The sequence below is a fragment of the Poecilia reticulata genome, chromosome 3 (assembly GCF_904066995.2).
Source record: "Poecilia reticulata chromosome 3, P_reticulata-male-v2, whole genome shotgun sequence".
NCBI classification, from domain to species: Eukaryota; Metazoa; Chordata; class Actinopteri; order Cyprinodontiformes; family Poeciliidae; genus Poecilia; species Poecilia reticulata.
Window position 1 is genome coordinate 23,499,305 of NC_088832.1, and position 22,842 is coordinate 23,522,146.

The window sequence follows — 22,842 nt, forward strand, 5'->3', positions numbered from 1 at the left end:
GGCTCCGGTGGTGGGGGAGGAAGCCGGTCAGACCTGGCAGGCCCAAACGTGTAGTGAGGGTCTGCTGGGAACGTCTGGCGGAGTCTCCTGTGAGACGGAGTTTCAACTCTCATTTGGTGGCCTTAGGATCACATCTCTGCTTTTTGCGGATGATGTGGTCTTTTTGGCTTCATCGGAACGTGATCTGCAGTTCTCACTGGAGCGGTTCGCTGCCGAGTGTGAAGCGGCTGGGATGAGGCTCAGTGCCTCCAAATCTGAGGCCATGGTCTTGAGCCGGAAAAGGGTAGAGTGCCGTCTCCGGGTCAGGGGGAACGTCCTGCCTCAAGTGGAGGAGTTAAAGTATCTGGGGATCTTGTTCACGAATGAGGGAAGAAGGGAGCGGAAGATCGACTGGCGTATTGGGGCAGCGTCTACCGTGAAGCGGGCGTTGTACCGGTCCGTCGTGGTGAAGAGAAAGCTGAGCCAAAAAGCGAAGCTCTCGATTTACCGGTCGATCTACTTTCCCACCCTCATCTATGATCATGAGCTTTGGGTCATGACTGAAAGAACGAGATCACGGGTACAAGCGGCCGAAATGGGTTTCTTCCGCAGGGTGGCTGGGCTCTCCCTTAGAGATAGGGTGAGAAGCTCAGTCATCCGGGAGGGACTCAAAATAGAGCCGCTGCTCCTCCACGTCGAGAGGAGCCAGTTGAAGTGGCTCGGGCATCTGGTAAGGATGCCTCCTGGACGCCTCCCTGGTGAGGTGTTCCGGGCACGACCCACAGGGAAGAGGCCTCGGGGAAGACCCAGGACACGCTGGAGGGACTATGTCTCTCGGCTGGCCTGGGAACGCCTTGGGATTTCCCCGGAGGAGCTGGAAGAAGTGGCTGGGGAGAAGGAAGTTTGGGCCTCCCTTCTGAAGCTGCTGCCCCCGCGACCCGACCCCGGATAAGCGGAAGAAAATGGATGGATGGATGATATGAATTCTTTGTTTTGTTTTTTATTGTCTGAAATACTGCTAAATATACCAAGAAAATCACAGAGTTGCAACAGTGGGCTGAATATTGTTAACTGTAAATGTGTAGACCTGACCTGGTGGACCGGTCTGTTGGTCAAACCTCTCACTGCAGAGCAGAAAAGGACAGAGGCTTATTTTTAAAACTTTGCTGATGAAGATAAGATTAGATGGGTTTCACATGTAAGTATCGACCAATCACAATCCCCCAAAATTAAGGAAATCGGCGCCCAGAAATCAACTGGTTGATTGGTTCCGATAAGGTTGATCAATTGGCCAATAAATGTATCCTATTATACAAGTATATAATGTAAACAGCACTGCTAAAGATGCAATAAGTTTATAGCAGGTGTGTGAATAATCTAATGATCAAGCTGCTGATTGCAGCCAGTCCACATTATTAGCTGGACTTGAGGGCCCGAAAACCAAATTTCGCTTTGGGACCCATGGGGGAAGATGATTAGACACCTGGTGTCTAAACGTCATAGAATAAATGCTTTTAAGAAAACTCTTTTTATAACTTATGTGACCTTATAAAAAGATTAAAATTTAACTGCAAAATAAGAATATTTTCTATCATTTTTATGGTACATTTGTGTCAAACAGAAGATACCATTAATTAGTTTTGCATCTTTAAAAAGATTTTCTTAAAACTTTTTTCATTACAGATTTTTATTTTAAATTGTTTTTAATAGTTTAACTTTGGGTTTCCTTTGTGTCATTAAACATGTGATGTTTTTATTACTTTTAAGTTATTAGGGTTTTATTATTTGTTAATTGTTGTATTATGTGACTTCTGTTTAGTTATTTTTGTGCACAGCTCTTTGGTTGTGTTGCAGTTTAAAGTTCTCTAGAACTAAATCAGGAATAGTAACTCCAGAGCTGCAGAGTGTAGATGCTGCGTATTCATTTCTGATGTAAAATAAAGACAAAAACTAAATAAATAACTTCTGGTGTTCCTCTTTATGTGATTTAAAACTCATGTTTTTAGACTAAGTTCAGGGAAAATACAAACTGAACAAACTGAACCACGAATGTAAAGACAATCAGCAAGGAAATGTTTCTTTTTCATGCATTTATTGATTTATTTTTCATTTCTGAGGTGAAGAGAAAACTCCATTAAGGAGGTGAAGATCAGGTGAGAAAAAACAAAACAATTTATTCTAATTGTACAAACATGTGGATCAAACTGATGAAGATACAATTATAAAATTATATGTGAGAGGAAATTTGATGAGAATTTTATTTCATGGTAGTTTGTGTTTTATTGAATCCCAGTTTTTTGTTTTATCCAGTCCATGTATTCACACACATCAATGATTGCAGCTGGACTCTGACATGCGGAGTGTGGGTGACCAACAGAAATCACACCATAAATCATGTCGTTGTACACCGCTGCTCCACCATAGTCAGCCTGTGCAAAAAGTCATAGCAATATATTTATTTATGTTGTAAAACAGAAAAGTCTTCTAATCGCTGCAGAGAAATATTGTAGAAACAAACTTACATAACATATGTATTTTTTGGGTGCGTTAACATAGAATACATGGCCATATATCGGGATGAAACCGGAAAACTTAGCAATATTCATGTTGACACACTGAAGAAGTGATGGATTAGCAACAGCGGGTACTGTAGAGAAACATGAGAATCATAAATATGTTCTTCACTCGACCTTCTCTGTAGAAACAGAAACAAAGATTTTATTCTCATAACTCCAATATTTTTCTCACTTTGCTGATTAGTGTGTGCGGTTGTCGTCGTTCCATATCCTGCCAGCTGAACAACATTGCCTCTAAAACGCAATAAATATAAAATGTAAAAATACACGATAACAATGTAGAAAATCAATTGTTATGAAGAACAATGAAAGAACAGAAAATAAATCTATGAAGGACTTCATCCACTGACACAGGAGTGTCCACCTCCAGTCCTCAATAATGGTGTCCTGCGTCCTTTACATGTGTCTCATGTCTCATGTGTCACACCTGTGCTAAACGGGTTCTGGTTCTGCTGGTGGCCTAATTACCAGACTCAGGTGTGCTGAAGCAGAGGCAACAGGACTGGAGGAGCAGCACAGAAAACCTGAAGTTATGTTATGATCAGAGAAAGACTTACACTTTAAGACGATTTTTGCAGTTTGGTAGCTGAGCAGGTTGGACATCTGTTACTGGTATATTAAGCTTCAGCAACATAATGCTATGGTGTTGGTCGCCATGAGTATAAATCTCAGGAGCTTGTTGGATTACCTGACTCTGCTCCCCAGCACCTGATGGATGAACTCTTAACTTTACTATGTTTGTCCTGCAGAAAAGGTTAAATTATAATGAACACACAGAAAATTTGATCATCTGCAGATAAAACTGTCTTTTTGTCTCTTTCCTACCATCCTGGCAAAAACTTCCAGCAGTGAGTTGTAGTCAGGATCCACCAAGAGTGGATCAGAGATCCTCCACAAACAAACTTTCTATTACCTCTCATGAACTCCAGCCGAACATGATAAAGACGCTCTGCGTTATCACAGTTTTTACCTCCAATCATTCTCTTCTGCAGAGAAACATCTGAGTTCACTGAAACACCTGAAGAAAAAAAGGAGGACTTTACTCAAAAATCAGGTGCAAACATGGCTGCAGGAACAGAAAGAGGATAAACAGTAAAAGATTAAAAAGCATCAGAGTTTCTATGCAAAGAAGTTTCATTCTGAAACAGAATCGGAGGGAAGTTTGAGAGGCACAGAGAGCAGCAGCCTCCCTGGAACCAGTGGAAGTGTCTCCAGTGTTTCCGACTCACCCAGCCCCAGTAGCAGCAGCAGAACCTTCAGCAGAGCCATTGCTGGTCCAGCTTCCTGTGAATGTCTGCAGTCCTGCAGCAGTTTTTAAATGTTGTTCACAACTTCCTGCTGGAAAGAAACCCACCAATCACAGGACGGACACTGATCTGCGCTGTCATCTGCTTACAGAGGAACTTTAACATCTCATCATTCTAAAGAAATTTGACAAAGGTTTATTTCTCTAATAACTAAACATTTCCCCCTACTATAAATTAAATGATCAGCCAATGAAACAAGATCTTTTTCATCAATGTTAAGAAATTGACTAAAAACAAGCAGCTCATATATTTTGCTGCAAAGTTACTTGTAAGTTATTTTTACCTTATCTCAAGTGAAGGCAATAAACTAAAAATAATTGGTTGATTTTTTTTAAGAAAAAACTGTTTGGTTTCCAATCAACAAGAATTCACATCTGCCTTTGCTCCAGAAAATAGAATCATTTCATTTATTGATGAGCTGTGAAAATGGTCCACTTTAGAAACAGAAAATGGTTTGCTTCTTTAATTTTGAAAAGATCAGTATTACAGTGCTGGGTGGTGAAGAGCATTTGAATTTGTTGTAAATGCAAATTGCAACAAAAAATTTTAACTCACAGAAATTCAGCCTATTAAATGCAAAATATTCAGATTTTTAAAACACATTTAAAGGAAAACTGTGGGATAATATTAACTGATGTGACTCTTTTTATTTAAGACACAGACCTCTTTCACCACCCCTGACTCTATTTCTTTTACAGTTTTTCTTGAGTGATTTGATACATTTGTGAACACAAGAGGCTGAACAGCAGCACTAAGTGTCAAAGTGACACATTTTATTAGCAAAAGTCTCAAACTGTGCCACAACATTTAAAATAATTAGAGACGTGATTATATATTCGTCTGCTAATCGAAGAAAATAAAATATCGGTTTTATGTGGCTAAAAGTTAGTTTAGTATAAAGTGGAGCTAATGTGCTAACAAAGTTCAAGTAAAGGGCAAACATCAATACAAAAAAGCCCTGATGCCACATTGTGAAAAACAAAATAACTAATGAAACTAAATGTCCTTCGTAAAATAAACTATAAATCTTGTAATTTTATAGTCAAGAAATGTTACAAGAAATTCATAAGGAACACTCTGTTATGGACAAAAGGACTCTTTGTCTTTTCTCTGTTTCATCTCCTCACACGTACACAGTTACAGGCTGAACATGTTTGAATACAAAGGCCTCGGCACGTTTATGGAGTTTGTCACAAAAGATTAAACTATTAATACTGCTAATGGTTTGTAACCAGTCCAGTTTATTTAGAGATAAAGCAAATATTATCTGTCTCTTCAAGAAACAATATAGGGGACATGTTATGCATTTATTCCATGGTAAAACAAATCAAATCAAATTTTATTTGATTAGCAAATTTCAGCAGCAAGCCATTTCAAAGTGCTTTACATCATAACAAACACAAAAACACAAAGTCATGTAACAGAATCAACAATCAAAAGATTACATTAAGTCAAATGCCATTGATAAATTAGTAATTGATTATGTTTCAAATCCAACTCTAAACAGATATGATTTTAGTCGAGATTTAAAGACACCCAGTGTTTCAACTGTTTTACAATTTTCTGGGAGTTTGTTCCAAATTTGTGGTGCATAGAAGCTGAAAGTTGCTTCTGCTTGTTTGGTTCTGGTTCTGGGGATGCAGAGCAGACCAGAACCAGCTAAAGTAGAAGTTCACCTGCTAATGGCACATAGAGGTAGTAAAACAAGATGGGAGAATATGCCTGCATGTGTATATTTTTCTCAAAAAAGGAAGTATGTCAGTCAATCAATCCTAAGTTTATGGAAGAAAACCCAAAACATTTGACCCAAGTAAAAAACAGTTATCTGAGATACTGATCAAATACAGGTAAACATTTGAATATGAGGAAAGTTACGAAACATTTTGTAAAAAAAAATTTCACCAAGTTTTCTTTCATTTTTCTTCAATATTTAAGAATACAATAAACTGTAGTAAAATCTCATTGGGTAATTTTACGTCTTTTGAGTATCTTGGAATCGAGGTAAAAGGCCACAAACGAACTTTGACACTAACTCTATACAAAACTCCAACATATGTGGAAAATTTCTTTACGGACTTCAATGAGCTTCTGTTTCTCATACGCATTGATTATGATTGTTTAATAATTGTCGGTGATTTCAACATTTATGTTTACAACCCCCAAACCGAGGGGCAAAAGAGCTACTTACTATATTAGAGAGTTTTGGTCTAACATGTCAACCAAGCAACACACACTCATGGACACACACTGGACCTGGTTATCAGTAAGGGTGTGAATATTTCCAATGTCTCTGTAATGGATGTCGCCCTGTCGGATCGCTTTGCTGATATCTTTGACAGTTCTTTATCCGTTAACCTGGACAAACAGCTACTATCACAAAACGTATTTTCACAGAAAACACAGCAGAAACATTTAATCAAATCTACTCTTCTTCCTCGCCCTTAAGCTATAATGATGTAGATAAGTTGGTAAATAATTTTCAGTGCAAATTTTCAGAAATTATTCATTCCATTGCCCCCATTAAAGTGAAAGTTGTGACTGATAGGAAGAAATCTCCATGGAGAAATGCACAAACAGTTCAATCTGCAAGACTGAACTGTTTCTGCCGTGGGGTCGAACGGAAATGATGTAAAGCTCAACTGCACATTTATTATGACATCTACAAGGAAAGACTGCGTAAGTATCACACAACACTAAAATCTGCTCACATACATGGCCACAGGCTGACATAACCACAACATTTAAGATTGACAACAGTCACACATAAAGAAAAACTGATGAAGTTAAGAAACACCTTAGAGAGGAAGCAGAATGAGGAGAAAATAAAGCAGAACTTGCTCTACAATCTTTGCTTCACTTGGTGTCTCCCCTAAGGTGAGCTGAGTGGAGCTCAGCTGGACGATGAATGTTACTCTTCATCTGCTCCATTTGGATGACATGGAAACATTTGATCATTTTCTGCATTAAAGCCTGTTTTATATTAAACCAAAGCTCATTATCTCTCAAGGTAATGATGCTGGGATTTTAGTCGAGTCCTGAAATTGGTAAACAGACCTGGGTGGTGGACAGAGAGGAAAATGGATGAACTACAACAACTTGTGTCTTGGTTAGTGATTCTAACAAACTTTATTCATGAAACATGTCTTTATCAATACCAAGATGTGAAATTGGTCATTTTAAAATTGTGATTTTAATCTCCTTGTTCATCTGCCCATTTTATCAAGATTTGACATAAATACAGATTTTATAAAGGACACAATCAATTATTTGCCTTTTACATATAATTGCAACATTGTTTTTAAAAAGATTCAAAAGACTTGAAATTCAAAGTTTCATACTTGAGACATGACTTGGTCCCACTGCTGTAATAAAATAATCTTGAACATATTGAGCTAGACCTTAACCTGCTGCATGAATGTGACTTAAACATAGAGAGTATAATAACCATTTATTTGTTTTACTGTCTGCAGCCTTGCTGTTTGATTCTTTACAATATGCCACATGAAACCATATTGCATTAAATATGTCAAATATGTCCTGAACTACACATTTTGCTTGACAAACAAATTACAGGAACTAAGTTCACTCTGTGTCTCACAGGTAGGATCTCGTCTTCACAACCTTCTGCACACTGAGGCTCCAAATATATTTCATGACTGAAACTCTGCCTGTTAGTACCTCAGACCATGCATTATATATAACCCATTTCATGAACAGCAGGCAGTGGAAAGCTGTTCATTTTCAAAAAGCCATTTTCTTGTGTTTATATGGGTTTTTATTTTGTAAACGCGCACAAACCACTAAATTGGTCATTACTACATCATACTATACACTGATACAGATTACATATTCATTCCAAACAGAATGGCATTATAATCCAATGCATTTCCGCCATCTGTCATGATGTGTGTAGTTAAAGTGTGGACCCAAATGCAGCAGGCAAGAGACATAAGAGTTCTGTTGTAGATTTAATTTAAAAAAAAAAACTTCAGGGAACAAAAATAAACCCAAACCAGAGGCATGAAGAAACCAAGAGGAAACTAGGGAGAAGGGATGAGGATTAGTGGTGTGGAGTAACTAGACAAACCATCAAGTAACAGTCTGTGATTTGACTAATTAGAGACATGATTATATATTCATCTAAAAGAAACTATGACTCTTGTGATTTTATAGACAAGAAATGTTACAAGAAATTCATAAGGAACACTCTGTTATGGACCAATGGACTGTCTTTTCTTAGATGTATTGGAGAGACTTTAGGGAAGATTGAAATTTATAATCTTTCTGACCTAAGGTATTCTGTTTCTGAATTGGCTTTCCCCAATTGGCCTTGGAAGGACTGCATATTTCCAATCTCCTTGAAGATATGTAAACACAACACTCTTCCCTCCCCACCCCGCTCCTAAGGACATCAATCCTCAATTAACAACACCTCTATTGATCTTTGCCTGGTGTGTCAGCGATATCATTTCATGGCACTTTCATGTCATGGCCTTCACTTGTGTCTTTGTTTTGCCTTTGTCTTTGTTTCTTTCCTTTGGTTTGTTGTTTTGTTTGTATTTCCTTTTAACTCATGTAAAGCACTTTGAATTCCCTTGTTGCTGAAAATATTCTATATAAATAAAATTACCTTACCTACCTTACAAAAAGTTAACATTAAATGTAACTGCAAGACTAGAATATTTTCTATCATTTTGATGATACATTTGCGTCAAACAGAAGATACCATTAATTGGTTTTACACCTTTAAAAAGATTTTCCAAAAACTTTTATTACAGATTTGGATTTTTCAATTGTTTTTAGTAATTTGACTCTGTATTTCCTTTATGTCATTAAACATGTGACATTTTTATTATTTTTTACATTGTTAGGATTTTATGATTTGTTAATTGTTGTATTATGTGACTTGTTTCATTATTTTTGCGCAGAGCTCTTTGGTCGTGTTGCAGTTTAAAGTTCTCTAGAAATAAATCAGGAATAGTAAATCCAGAGCTGCAGAGTTTAGATGCTGCATGTTCATTTCTGATGTAAAATAAAGACAAAAACAGAATAAATAAATTACTTCTGTTGCTCCTCTTGATATGATTTAAAACTCATGTTTTTAGACTCAGTTCAGGGAAAATATCAACTGAATAAACTGAACCATGACTGTAAAGACAATCAGCCAGGAAATGTTTCTTTTTCATGCATTTATTGATTTATTTTTCCTTTTGAGGTGAAGAGAAACTCCATTAGGGAGGTGAATATCAGGTGAGAAAAAAACAAAGCAAGGAATTTAATCTAATTCTACAAACGTGGATCAAACTGATGAAGTAAAAATGATAAAATTACATGCAAGAGGAAATTTGAGCATTTTATTTAATGGGTGTTTGTGTTTTATTGAATACCAGTTGTGTATCTTATCCAGTCAAGGTATTTACACACATCTATGATAATAGGTGGTCTCTGACATGCATAGACTGGTCCACCAAAAGAAATCACACCATAAATCATGCCGTTGTGCACCGCTGCTCCACCATAGTCACCCTGTAAAAAAATGTAAATTGATATATTTATTTATGTTGTAACACAGAAAAGTCTTATTGCTGCAGAGAGATATTAAAGAAACAACTTACACGACATATATCCTTGTTTGGTTCTCCAGTATAGAATATATGCCCATACGTCTGATGGATTTGGGAAACAGCAACAACATTCATGTCGACACATTGAAGATGTGCTGGAATAGGAGTACCGGGGGGCACTGTAGAGAAACAAGAGAATCCTAAACATGTTCTTCACTCGACCTTCTCTGTAGAAACAGAAACAAAGATTTTATTCAATAACTTCAATATTTCTCTCACATCGCTGATTATTGAGCCTGGTTGTCATTGCTCCCTTTCCTGCCAGTTGAACAACATCGCCTCTAACACACAATAAGAATAAAATGTAAAAATACAATGAAATAATGTAGAAAATTTCTATGAAGAACAATGAAAGAGCAGAAAATAAATCCATGAAGGACATAGTCCTCTGACACAGGAGTGTCCACCTCCAGTCCTCAGTGACGGTGTTCTGTGTCCTTTACATGTGTCTCTGGTCCAACACACTTGAGCTAAACGGGTTCTGGTTTTGCTGGTGGCCTGATTACCTTACTCAGGTGTGCTGAAGCAGAGGAGCAGGACTGGAGGACTGGAGACAGAAAACCTGAAGTCATGTTTTTGATCAGAGAAAGACTTACACTTTAAGACGATGCCTGCAGTCTGGTAGCTGAACAACTGGGACATTTGTTACTGGTGTATGAAGCTTCAGCAACATGATATCATGCTGGTGGTCGCCATGAGTATAAATCACAGGATCATGTCAGATTACCTGATTGTAATGTATAACCGTCCGTGGATGAACTTTTAACATTACTGCAAAAGTCCTGTAGAAAATGTTAGATTTTATTGAACAGACAGAAAACCTGATCATCTGCAGATAAAAGTATCTTCATTTCTCTTTCCTACCATCCTGGCTTCCAGCAGTGAGCTGCAGTCAGGATCCACTCAGGGTGGATCAGAGATCCTCCACAGCGGAGTTTTGCATCACCCATGCTGCTCTCCAGCCGAACATGATAAAGACGCTCAGTGTTTTCACAGTTTCGACCTCCAATGATTCTCTTCTGCAGAGAAACACCTGAGTTCACTGAAACACCTGAAAAAGAAAATGTAGGACTTTACTCAGAAATCAGGTGCAAACATAGTTGCTGGAACAGAAAGAGGATAGACAGTTAAAGATTAAAAAGCATCACAGATTATATACAAAGAAGTTTCAGTCTGAAACAGAATCAGAGGGAAGTTTGAGAGTCACAGAGAGCAGCAGCCTCCCTGGAACCAGAGGAAGTGTCTCCAGTGTCCCCAGTGTCTCCAGTGTTTCCGACTTACCCAGCAGCAGCAGCAGAACCTTCAGCAGAGCCTTTGCTGGTCCAGCTTCCTGTGAATGTTTGCAGTCCTGGAGCAGCTTTTAAACTCTGTTCACAACTTCCTGCTGGAAATAAAGACACCAATCACAGGACAGACACTGATCTGTCCAATCACAGGTCAGACACTGATCTGTGCTGTCATCTGCATACAGAGAAACTTTTACATATCATAATTCTAAAGAAACTTGTAAAAAGTTGTTATAATGACAAGATTATTTCACTAATAACTAAACATTTTCCCTTCTTATAACTGAAATAAACAACCAATTAAACAAGAACTTTTTCATCAATATTAAGGTATTGACTCAAAACAAGCAGCTCATATATTTTGATTCAAAGTTACTTGTAAATCAGTTTTGCTTTATCTCAAGTGAACTAAGAGATTTTAACTAGAAAGTAAACTAAAAATAATTTGTAATTTTCTGTTTTTAAGTGCACGAGCTTGCAGTGAGTTTTGCTCAAGAGAAACCTGTATTTTAAACTTGATTAAATAAAACTGATTTTTTGAAGAAAGGGCAACTCATCTTTGTTTTTAGGTTGATGGAAGGTATTTTTAAAAGAAAAAACTGTTTGGTTTCCAATCTACAAGAATTCACATCTGAAAGCAGAAAACGGTGTGTTTCTTTTATTTTGGAAAAGAACAATATAAGTGCTGTGTAGTGAAGAGCATTTGCATTTGTTGTCAATGCAAATTATAGCAAAACATTTAAACCAACAGAAATTCACACAATTAAATGAAAACATTTCTGAATTTTTAAAACATATTTAAAAGAAACCCGTGGTAAAATTTTAACTGTGTTAGGATCTGGGTTTTTTGGTTTTGTTTGTGGGTTTTTTTTCCTAGTGATGTGTCCGGGAACACCGATGCGTCGGCGCATGTCTCAAGCCCATACACCAAAACCCATGTCGGTGTGCGTATTGGTTTCTGCAAGTCATGTGACCAATGCAGGAACTGTTTCGAAATGACATTAACATGCCAAACTGTTTATAAGGAAGCGAATCTGTTAATCTGTCAAATGCATTTGCCAAATGAATTCTTGATCTTTTACAGCGTCAACTACAGAGCAGCTTCAAACAAAAGGTTTCCGCAGTAGTGTGAGTCCATTTTGATCTTATATTGGAAAATAAATTTGTTTTCATTTTTGTTGTTTCCTCTGGTTCTTGTCAGTTTCTACTTGATCTATCTGAATACAAATTCAGCTGAAATGGACTCTTAGTTTACTTTCATATTTTGTTCTGCAGATTAAGTGTCACATATGTTTGACTAAACTGTCTTATTTAAATAAATCCACCTTTTCAATGTTGAAGCATTATAAGGCCAGTCATGAGAATGAAGCCCCAGATACACCTAGATAAACTCAGATATGCAGCCATTCTACAAATTGCTCAGTTGCTTTTTATAAATTATTTAATATACAGTGACCCCTCGCTATAACGCGGTTCACCTTTTGTGGTCTCGCTGTTTCGCAGATTTTTTTGTGCAGTTTTTTTCCCCAGAGTGTTCTGCGTCCTGATTGACCGTATAATTGGTAAAAACAGTCTCCGCACTTCTCTACCTGAGCGCCAATAACGTTACGGTATTTAATACAGATTGACCATTCAGGAGATGGAAACTGAAACTTTGAATGCCAGCTGGAAATAAACTGTGGCCAGAGGCAGCAAAACCTGACCGGAGGCTCGTTTGACGAGATCCATTGCTCTGCCGTAGAAACAGCTGTGAGTCTCGCGGGGCAGGTTGGAGGACAAGCTGTAATGAAATGACTCCGGATCACATTAAGGCCCGATTGATGAACACGCACATCCGCTGATCTGAAAACAGGTTTTGTTATTTGGTTTCAATGTAGAGTATTTATTTATGCTGTGTAATAACTGTAAAAACTAAAAGGTAACTACTTCATGGATTTTGCCTATCACGAGTTATTTTCAGAACGCATCCCCTAAGAAAAGGGTTCGCTGTAAATGTAGTGTTTACTTCATTTTTTTCTACAGGAGAAGTTTTGTCAATAAATATATTTTAAATTTAACTGAAGATATGACATAATACAATATATAATATTCAATAAAATACAAAGACTTAAATCTTATTGTATAGAATAGGTCATCAAATCACTACGTTGCCTGTAGGAATTTTTAATGTTCAGCCGGTGTCAGTATTGAGTGACAGTATCGACAGAATCAACAGTTTTGCTATGTGTCGAAACGATACATGACGCCTCATCTACCCATCACTAGTTTTTCCTTTTGTTTGCAGTTTTCCCCATCAACCACTAGATGGAGCCATGGAGGTGGCCGACAGGAGGGTTGGATGGCTGACGCCATCTTTCACACCAGTGATCAATCATCTTGTTACCTGGAGCTTCAGAGAAGCAGAGGATTGTGATTATCAATCCGCTTGGTGGCGGTAAGGCCCGGCCAGGTTGTGAATGGTTGGAAGATGTCTGAGAGAAATAGGGTTGCCACCTTTCAGAAATCAAAATAAGGGACGTCCACCACTGCATGTCACCCTACTTTTATGGGGTGGGATGGCCACTGCAGATAAACAATATTTATGGCAGTGTTATTTGTTTTTAAAAAGTGATCCAGAGGGGGTGCTGTGATGGCGCAAAGCACAACCCACATATTGAGGTCTTAGTCATCGTGGTGGTGGTCACAGGCCGCATGTCTTCCCTCTCTCTCATTACCCGCTTTCCTGTCAAACTACTTCCAAATAAAGGCAACTATAGCCAACAAACCCTTGCAGAGCCCTGATCTAGCAGATGGAAATTATGGTCCTGTCTCAATACAGCAGCTAAAAGTGAAGCACGATAATTTTTAATTCATTGTTAAATTAAAATTGTGAAGGTTAAAAAAAATCCACCTCTGAATATTAATGTAACCCAAGTGAAATGTTGAGTTCCATTTTCTGGTTCGCTACTATTGCCCTCCAAAATCTATATAGTTTAGTTTGATTATATAATTCTCACGAGATTTACTAAGCAGCCAATCATTGCTGAGCGTCTGAGTCACATGTACCACCATAGCTAATTTGCTGGGTATATTAGCTGGAGTGAAAAGCATGGAGGATTAGAACGAGTTTGGGAGAGCAGAGCTGCAGGTCGGTTGAGTGTAACATTCTGTTTTTCTTTAATCTTGTATGATGCTGATAAATTGTACCAACTTTAGGAGTCTCCAGTTGTGAGCTGAGGGATAGGGAACAAAACCGATTGTATGCTTATGAACTGCGGAATTGGTGAGTCATTTATGAAGACTTAGCGTTCTCAATCCAGATGCTATACTGCGACTCTGAACAACAATTGGAGAACAATGAGATGCCTTAAATATTTATTAAAGTATTTGCCTAGCTTGATGTTTTTTATATTGTTTGTTTTTGTATGGAGCATAATTATTGACTTTTTATGAATAAGATTAATTTAGAAATGTATTTGGAAATGCATTGATTAGCAAAATGATCATTAGGATTATTCATATTGCAATGAGTGCTGATTGTATTTTTTTTGTGTGCACGCTGGAATGTTTTGATTATATTTGAGACTGGTCCTGCTTTATTGTACAGGACAGGTTCGATGGTAAGCTGAAGAATCAGGTTCAAGAGCCTAAAAGGATTTCACCTGTGGTGTGTTAAGATTTGGTTTCCCCACCAGACTGGTGGGAGACTTCCTGCAGCCCATGAACAAAACTGTTCTCACTCTGATCTGACTTTTGTTAGCGTATGAACTGCAAACCATGGAAAAGAACTGTTCCCACTCTGATCTGACTTTTGTCAGTATATGAACTGCAGCAAGCCATCTAAACAACTCACCTGATCCTGTTGAACCGCCCCAGTTCAGGGGGGGTGTATGAACTGAATAGTGTGGCTTGTTGCTGGAACTGTGGAGCTGATTTGTTTTCTTTTGATTTGTTAATTTAATATTTCTTTCTTTGTGTATTATTTCCTTTTTTTAATATGGCCATTTGAATATTTCTTTTTTTCCTTATTGTAATGTAAATAATTAATCACTGTGAATACAAGGCACTCACATCTGCAACTTCTAGTCTGTCTACTCCTTCCTGAGTTGTATCTAGACTTCTGAGAAACTAGTCCATTGACCTTGTTGGTCATGATCCATTTTTTATTTCGTAATATAGTATACTGTTTGCACAGATGCTACATTAACAAAATACATTTATTTAGCATAATTTATTCTATACCAAATCTAGATTTCCCCTGGGCAGCAGGTGTGTGTCCGACATTAATAACACATTAAATCACCACCGAATACTGAATTAATATGTCAACATTTATTAATAAAACAGAAAGCCCTCACAAATCTTTTTAAAGTAGGAACTATTTATGTATTTACTGTTAAGCTCTTAGTTTGATTTGTTCTTTAAATGGCCATTTATATGATTTTGGCTGATAATATACATTAAATAAGCAAATAGTTGATTATCTAATTATCAAACCATAACAGTCTACTAAAACCACAATAAGAAACTAAATCTGTCATAGCAAATTAAATACCTGAAAATACCATATCAGCCTCAGGAGATGATTGAGAGACGAAGGACGCCCATGGTTTTAGCCGGGTCTTCAGTTCCTCTCCTGATCCATTCTATCTATCATGCAGACATAATGAACACTTTGCCAGGATGAACACATTTGTTTTAACTGACTGTTTTTGTCTTCACTAACATGTTCAGCCTGGGGTTTGAGTCTTCCCTCTTACGTCCCTATCTTTTTGAGAGGTTTTGGTTCTAAGAATGGTGGAGAATCGGGTTGAGGATGTTTTAAAAAGACACGGGTTGATAGCAGCTCACCGCGGCTGCGTAATGTCCGTCTCTAGGCAACCATAAGAGCGTCAGTCCATAGAGTTCTCGGGTTATTTTGCTCACACCATGACAATTTAGCTGACCTTAATATATTTTGTGTTTTATTTTGGTCATTTTTGAATTAGTCTTGATGTGTGATTAGCATGTCTATGGGACATTCAATCTGGAGAGACTCAGACAGAGAAAGAAAGGGATTAAAAAATTTAATGACAAACATTAAAGTCCTTTGGCGTTCAGGCCCCGGCCAAGGACGTCGAGCTGGGACTTCTATAAGCTCGATAAACATTCCTGGGTCTGCATCCTTTCAAGCTTATTTTTTCATGGGTTTGAGAAACAACCCAGTCTACGGAAGTGGGGTCCAGCGAAGGCAGAGAGCATTGCAGCGAAGCTGTAGCCTTCAGCTAGCTGCCTAGCCTCTACCTCGGCTTTATGTTGCTTAGCAGCCGTGACACAACATGATTTAAACAATGTTTATAGGTGAGAATGTAGATGTATAAATCTCACATTTCTGTTAGGTTCATCAGTGGATCACCTAATTGCAATATTGGTCCAACATTTTCGGAGATGTCACAAAACCATTCCTCAGAGAACTGGTAAAAAATGCGCCTTCTGAGTCAATATATAGTTCCACCAACTCTGAAATAAAAATATAAGACTTTCAGTTTACAGCGACATAAACTGTGTTTAACTCATTAACTTCTACAATCTTATGAACATTAAAACAGTTCTTAAATAAATATCCATGCTTTGGTTATCACTAAGCCCGGGGTGTCCAAAGTCGGTCCTCGGGGGCCGGCATCCTGCATGTTTTAGTTCTCTCCCTAGAGGTTGTAATAACCTCCTCAGCAAGTCAATGTTCTCCTTAGGCCTCTAAAGTGCCATCATTTGATGGAGGTGTGTCAAACCTGGGAGAGAACTAAAACATGCAGGATGAGGGCCAACTTTGGACACCCCTGCACTAAGCAAATCAATGAAAAAGGACTTCCAAAATCTAAAATTTAACCTGGCTGAAATAATGTGGAATTCTTGTATTAAAATGGTTTTAAAATGTGAACCATTAATGGTTTTCAAGAGTCCAAGTAGCACTTACTTTATTAGATGCAGATGAAGGCACTGTCCAACATGGAAAAAGAAAAGACAATACAGTTTATATCTTAAATAATATGGAAACAGAAAAATTTCAAAGAAAAGAAAAGGATGACAACTAACCTGAATGAGATGCTACTCAAAGTCCCTCAGGTTTTTGATGAGGGTGGAATCCTGAACGTTGACTGTCACTTTTTATTTTAAATGGTCTTTCCTGTCTTTTTGGATACCATCTTCCCATGACCAGCTTTTGTGCCCCTTTCTGGATTAATCCCAATGAAGCGACTAAAAAACAAAATCAAAAATGGGAAAATTCCTGAGAATATAAATAGTGTGGCATTCTGAATACAGCTGGTATAATATATAAATAAAGCTGTTTTAATTATGTAAAGAGAAAACATCACCGCCTTTGTCAAATGTTGCTTTAAAACCCTGTAATTGTAAAGAAATTTATGTCAAATACAGGTCTTGTCTCACTGTCGATTTTCAACAACCCTGAGGTGGTCTGCGAAGGCGGGATGCTGGATCTCCCATCCTGGAAAAGAGCAGGCATTCAGACCTTTGGGCAGGTACTGAATGATTGAGGATCAGTGGATATTAACAAAATTTTCAGTCATTTCAGGATTTCCAGAACACCTTACAAAAGAAACATTATTGTAAAAAATGTTTTTAAAAAATCCAGGCTGCTTTGCCTTTCCACTGCTCTTCAACAATCACAGTAGTTGAAATCAAATACATTTCAGTGTTAATCTACCCAACACTAGTGTATATTGCCAAAAATTAACACTATGAACGTGATAATGTAACACAGAACTGTGTAAAGTATATATTAACATAGAAATCTGAGTTTTGAAATACTACTGGTAGGATGTGGTGATGCAGGGGTTAAGCACAACCCCCATATAAAGGCTCTACTTTTCAATGCGGCTGTCAGTTTGCTTCCCAGTCTTCCTCTTTACTCATTACCCAAATTTTTGTCAATTTACTGCCAAATAAAACACACTAGAGCAATTAAAATCTTTTTTCCCCCAGTAACTATTGGCCATCAACAATCCCCAAATTCATTTTAAAATACACTAGATGCTACAAAAACCAGCTCCAGTTGCAGTATGTAATCACTTTTATTTTAAAACAGAAAAACACCACTGACAGCAATATACAACAAAGGTCATACATTCATGGTACTTTGCACTGAAGGTGAAGTGTGCTTTGAAAGTTCATTGGAAGTGGCAATGGATGGTCTTGTGATCACTGATGGTGAAGTGTCTTTGGTGCTGCTCTTGTTTTCGCCAACATGAAGGAGGAAGACTTCCAGCCTGGAAGGAAAAACAAGAAATATAGCAGAAACATTGGGATAATAAATAAATATTTTAAAAAGGTAGTGTGAGCAAAACTAATCAGACTCACCTCTGTGTGTCACAATCATATTCATTCAAATTACTCTGTCCACCTGATTTACAAGATAAAGCATAAAAAAGTCAGAAATAATTACTAAATCAGCTTATAGAAGATAATTTGGACAGAATTAAAAGTCGTGCCTACCTGTCTGAAGAAATGTGTTGAAGTCATCATAACAGGCTTCAGATATTACATTTATTACTGACACTCATCAAAATGTAACGTTTGTTACTGCTTTTCTCAATTGTAGATTATGTTGTTTTTTTCTAACTATATTTTTGTGATTTTATGATATAAATATCTTTGAACAGCATTGTACCTGAAATGTGCTACACAAATAAACTTTATTGTCTGAAATGGAGCCAGCAAGTGGAAAATCTTTGACATCTGAGAATACTTTGAGCTGATCAGTGACAATAAAATTCTTCTTAAATAACATATAATTGACCCCTCCAACTCCCAATTTATCACCTTCTGGAAATTTCCACTATTTGTAGTCTGATCAGCAAAGATTTATCAGTCTTGCACAGCAAAAACATATTTAATGCAGTTGAAAGACTAAAATTCAGCATGTAGCCAAATATAAGGAATCAGAGCCAATTGGAAATCCAAGAAAAAGCCAATGTCCCAACAGTCGCTGCACTCCCAAGACACTAAAACAACAAATGTCTTTATTGTCAAATCCATCTATGACATAAAAGAAAACCAAACACATCCACTGATGTTCAACATATACCAGGATTAGATTGGCTACAAATCATTTTAATAATTAAAACATATGGCAATTAAATATGGGTTTATTGATTCTTCTTAACATGAGTTTGATGAAAACTTGGTGCATTTAGCAGTTTTTGGAAGTATGATCCTACTGAGTGCCAAGACTGTTACAGTTTCACCAGCAGATGTCACTAGTGAACAATGAATGAAGCATCAAGTAATGAAAATTTTTGCAAAGGTTTGGAAAGCTTCAATGCTTCATTTGCCCATCACTACTACCTGCAGCAGCGTTGGACAGCGTCTACCTAGGCTAGTGAATAGCAGCCATCTAAGCAGCATGGCTGGCTGATGTACAGCTGGTCATGTGACCCTAAAACCACACGATAATTGACACATTGAATAGTGTTTGGTTTATTTTTGAGCTAAAGAAATGAAGGAAAACAGAATTTTATTTTAAAATAAATCTTTAAATAAAAGTGAATGTAACAAAAACGGAAACAGTTATCCTGGTTTCAGTTCTTGAGAACTAAATCAGGAATAGTAACTCCAGAGCTGCAGAGTTTAGATGCTGCATATTCATTTCTGATATAAAGACAAAAACTGAATAAATAAATTACTTCTGGTGTTCCTCTTCATGTGATTTAAAACTCTTGTTTTTAGACTCAGTTCAGGGAAAATATCAACAGAAAAAACTGAACCATGAATGTAAAGACAATCAGTCAAAATGTTTCTTTTTCATGCATTTATTGATTTATTTTTAATTTCTGAGGTGAAGAGAAAGCTCCATTAGGGAGGTGAAGATCAGATGAGAAAAAAAACAAAACGATTAATTTATTCTAATTCTAAAAACATGGGGCTCAAACTGATGAAGATACAATTATAAAATTATATGCGAGAGGAAATGTGATGAGAACATTTTTATTACATGGTAGTTTGTGTTTTATTGAATCCCAGTTATGTATTTTATAAAGTCCAGGTATTTACACACATCCATGATCATAGGTGGTCTCTGACATGCGTAGTCTGGTTGACCAAAAGAAATTACACCATAAATCTTGCCGTTGTGCACCGCTGCTCCACCAGCGTCACCCTGTAGAAAAATTTAAATCAGTACATTTATTTATGTTGTAACACTGAAAAGTCTTAAAATCATTGCAGAGATATTGAAAAAACAAGCTTACAAGACATATATCCTTGTTTGGTGCTTGAGCATAGAATACATGCCAATATGTCTGATGGATTTGAGAAACCTGAACAACATTCATGTCGACACACTGAAGATGTGCTGGAATACGAGCAAAACCGGTGGGCACTGTAGAGAAACGAGAATCATAAACATGTTCTTCACTCAACCTTCTCTGTAGAAACAGAAGCAAATATTTTATGCTCGTAACTTCAATATTTCTCTCACTTTGCCGATTATTGGTGCTGATTGTCGTTCCTCCCTCTCCTGCCAGCTGAACAACATCACCTCTAAAACACAATAGGAAGAAAATATAAAAATACAAGATAGCAATGTAGAAAATTAATTGTTATGAAGAACAATGAAAGAACAGAAAATGAATCCATGAAGGACTTCATCCACTGACAGTGTCCACCTCCAGTCCTCAGTGACGGTGTCCTGTGTCTTTTATGTGTGTCTCTGCTCAACACACCTGAGCTAAATCTGTTCTGGTTCTGCTGGTGGCTGGATTACCTGACTCAGGTGTGCTGAAGCAGAGGCAGCAGGACAGAAAACCTGAAGTCATATTATGATCACAGAAAGACTTACACTTTAAGACGATATCTGCAGTCTGGTAGCTGAGGAAATGGGATATCCGATACTGGTGTCTGAAGCTTCAACAACATGATGTTATGCTGCTGGCCAAAGTGAGTATAAATCACAGGTCTGCTTCGGATTACTTGAATCTGCTGCCCAGCAGTCCGTGGATGAACTTTTAACTTTGCTACTTTAGTCCTGCAGAAAAGTTTAGATTATGAGGAACATACAGAAAACTTGATCATCTGCAGAAAAATCTGTCTTCATGTCTCTTTCCTACCATCCTGGCATCCAGCAGTGAGCTGCAGTCAGGATCCACTGAGGGTGAATCAGAGATCCTCCACAGCGGATTTTTGCTTCTTCCTTCCTGCTCTCCAGCCGAACGTGATAAAGACGCTCTTTGTCATCACAGTTTCGACCTCCAATGATTCTCTTCTGCAGAGAAACACCTGAGTTCACGGAAACACCTGAAGAAAAAGGAGAAATTTACTCAGAAATCAGGTGCAAAAATGGTTGCCGGAACAGAAAGAGGATAAACAGATTGAAAAGCATCACAGTTTATATACAAATTAGTTTCAGTATGAAACAGAATCAGAGGGAAGTTTGAGAGTCACAGAGAGCAGCAGCCTCCCTGGAACCAGTGGAAGTGTCTCCAGTGTGTCCAGTGTTTCCGACTCACCCAGCCCCAGCAGCAGCAGAACCTTCAGCAGAGCCATTGCTGGTCCAGCTTCCTGTGAATATCTACAGTCCTGCAGCAGCTTTTAAATTCTGTTCACATCTTCCTGCTGGAAAGAAAAAAAACAATCACAGCACAGACACTGATCTGCCCAATCACAGGACAGACACGGATCTGTCCAATCACAGGACATACACTGATCTGCAATGTCATCTGCATACAGAGGAATTTTAACATCTCATTGTTGTAAAGAAACTTGAAAAAAGTTTATTTCTCTAATAACTAAACATTTCCCAAAACAAGCAGCTTCTCTATTTTGCTGCCAGGTTACTTGCAAGTTATTTTTATCTTGTCTTAAGTGAACTGAGAGATTTGAACTAGAAAATGAACTTAAAATAATTGGTTGATGTTTTTATAAAAGAAAAACATTTTGGATTCCAATCTACAAGAATTCATATCTGCCTTTGCTCCAGAAAGTAGAATAATTTTGTTTATTGATGAGTTCTGAAAATGACCCACTTTAGAAACAGAAAAGGGTTTGCTTCTTTTATTTTGAGACAGATAAATTTTACAGTGCTGGGTGGTGAAGAGCATTTGCATTTGTTGTAAATGCAAATTACAACAAAAATTTAAACTCACAGAAATTCACACAATTACATATAAAATATTCTGATTTTTAAAACACATTTAAAAGAAAACTGTGGGATAATATTAACGGATGTGACTTTTTATTAAAGACACAGACCTCTTTCATCATCCAGGATTCTTTGCTTTTACAGTTTTTCTTGAGTGATTTTATACATTTGTGAATACAAGAGGCTGAACAGCAGTACTAAGGTTCAAAGTGACACATTTTATTAGCAAAAGGCTCAAACTGTGCCACAACATTTAAAATAATTAGAGACATGATTATATATTCATCTGCTAATCAAAGAAAATAAAGCATCTGTTTTATGTAGCTAAAAGTTAGTTTGGTTAAAAGTCGTGCTTTTTTACTAACAAAGTTCAAGTTAAGGAAAAACATCAATACAATAATAGAAAAAAGCCCTGATGTTACATTGTGAAAAACAAAAAGACTAATGTAACTAAAATGTCCTTCGTAAAAGAAACTATGAATCTTGTGATTTTATAGACAAGAAATGTTACAAGAAATTCATAAGGAACACTCTGTTATGGACAAAAGGACTCTGTCTTTTCTCTGTTTTATCTGCTTACATGCACACAGGTACAGGCTGCACATCTTTGAATACAAAGGGCTCGGCACTAGTGTTGAAGTACCCGAGATCGGTCTTGGTCTCGACCGGTCTAAAAACCATTTTTTAATGGTCTCGGTCTTGTCTAGGACAGCGCTGAGGACTCGACATTTTATTTAGAGACCTGTCGAGACCGCAACTGTAAAAATATCACTGAACGTACAGCATACTATCCAGTTTATTTAACATCTTTGTTTTTGGTGGATGCAAAACGCACTGATTAAAATCTAAGCAATTACATGTTTCTGTCACTCCTCCTACTCTTCCCCACCTTTCACTCGCACACAGCGCTCCAAGACATGCACAGTGGTTTTCTCTGAGCGGCAGAATATGTCTGTC

At 37.5% G+C, this 22,842-nt stretch overlaps 3 protein-coding genes across 3 annotated transcripts; all 3 read right to left on the reverse strand.

Annotated features, from left to right (window-relative positions):
- Positions 1–2,052: 2,052 nt before the first annotated feature.
- On the reverse strand, positions 2,053–3,878 carry LOC103462797 (snake venom serine protease rhinocerase 5-like). The gene is made up of 6 exons (XM_008405794.2): positions 3,785–3,878; positions 3,381–3,573; positions 3,113–3,298; positions 2,728–2,789; positions 2,502–2,626; positions 2,053–2,408 (listed from the first exon to the last, which is right to left on the reverse strand). The coding sequence occupies exons 1-6, from the start codon at positions 3,822–3,824 to the stop codon at positions 2,259–2,261; spliced, it is 756 nt and encodes a 251-aa protein (XP_008404016.2). The 5' UTR covers positions 3,825–3,878; the 3' UTR covers positions 2,053–2,258.
- A 5,316-nt stretch (positions 3,879–9,194) lies between these two features.
- Positions 9,195–11,710, reverse strand: LOC103462831 (anionic trypsin-2-like). Its single transcript, XM_081604873.1, is given in 7 exon segments — positions 9,195–9,388; positions 9,478–9,605; positions 9,706–9,767; positions 10,083–10,268; positions 10,351–10,537; positions 10,768–10,870; positions 11,699–11,710. Coding segments are annotated over 7 exon segments (828 nt in total). The 3' UTR covers positions 9,195–9,238.
- A 7,832-nt stretch (positions 11,711–19,542) lies between these two features.
- On the reverse strand, positions 19,543–21,351 carry LOC103462796 (putative trypsin-6). The gene is made up of 6 exons (XM_008405793.2): positions 21,254–21,351; positions 20,855–21,041; positions 20,587–20,772; positions 20,227–20,288; positions 19,997–20,127; positions 19,543–19,905 (listed from the first exon to the last, which is right to left on the reverse strand). The coding sequence occupies exons 1-6, from the start codon at positions 21,288–21,290 to the stop codon at positions 19,756–19,758; spliced, it is 753 nt and encodes a 250-aa protein (XP_008404015.2). The 5' UTR covers positions 21,291–21,351; the 3' UTR covers positions 19,543–19,755.
- Positions 21,352–22,842: the final 1,491 nt, after the last annotated feature.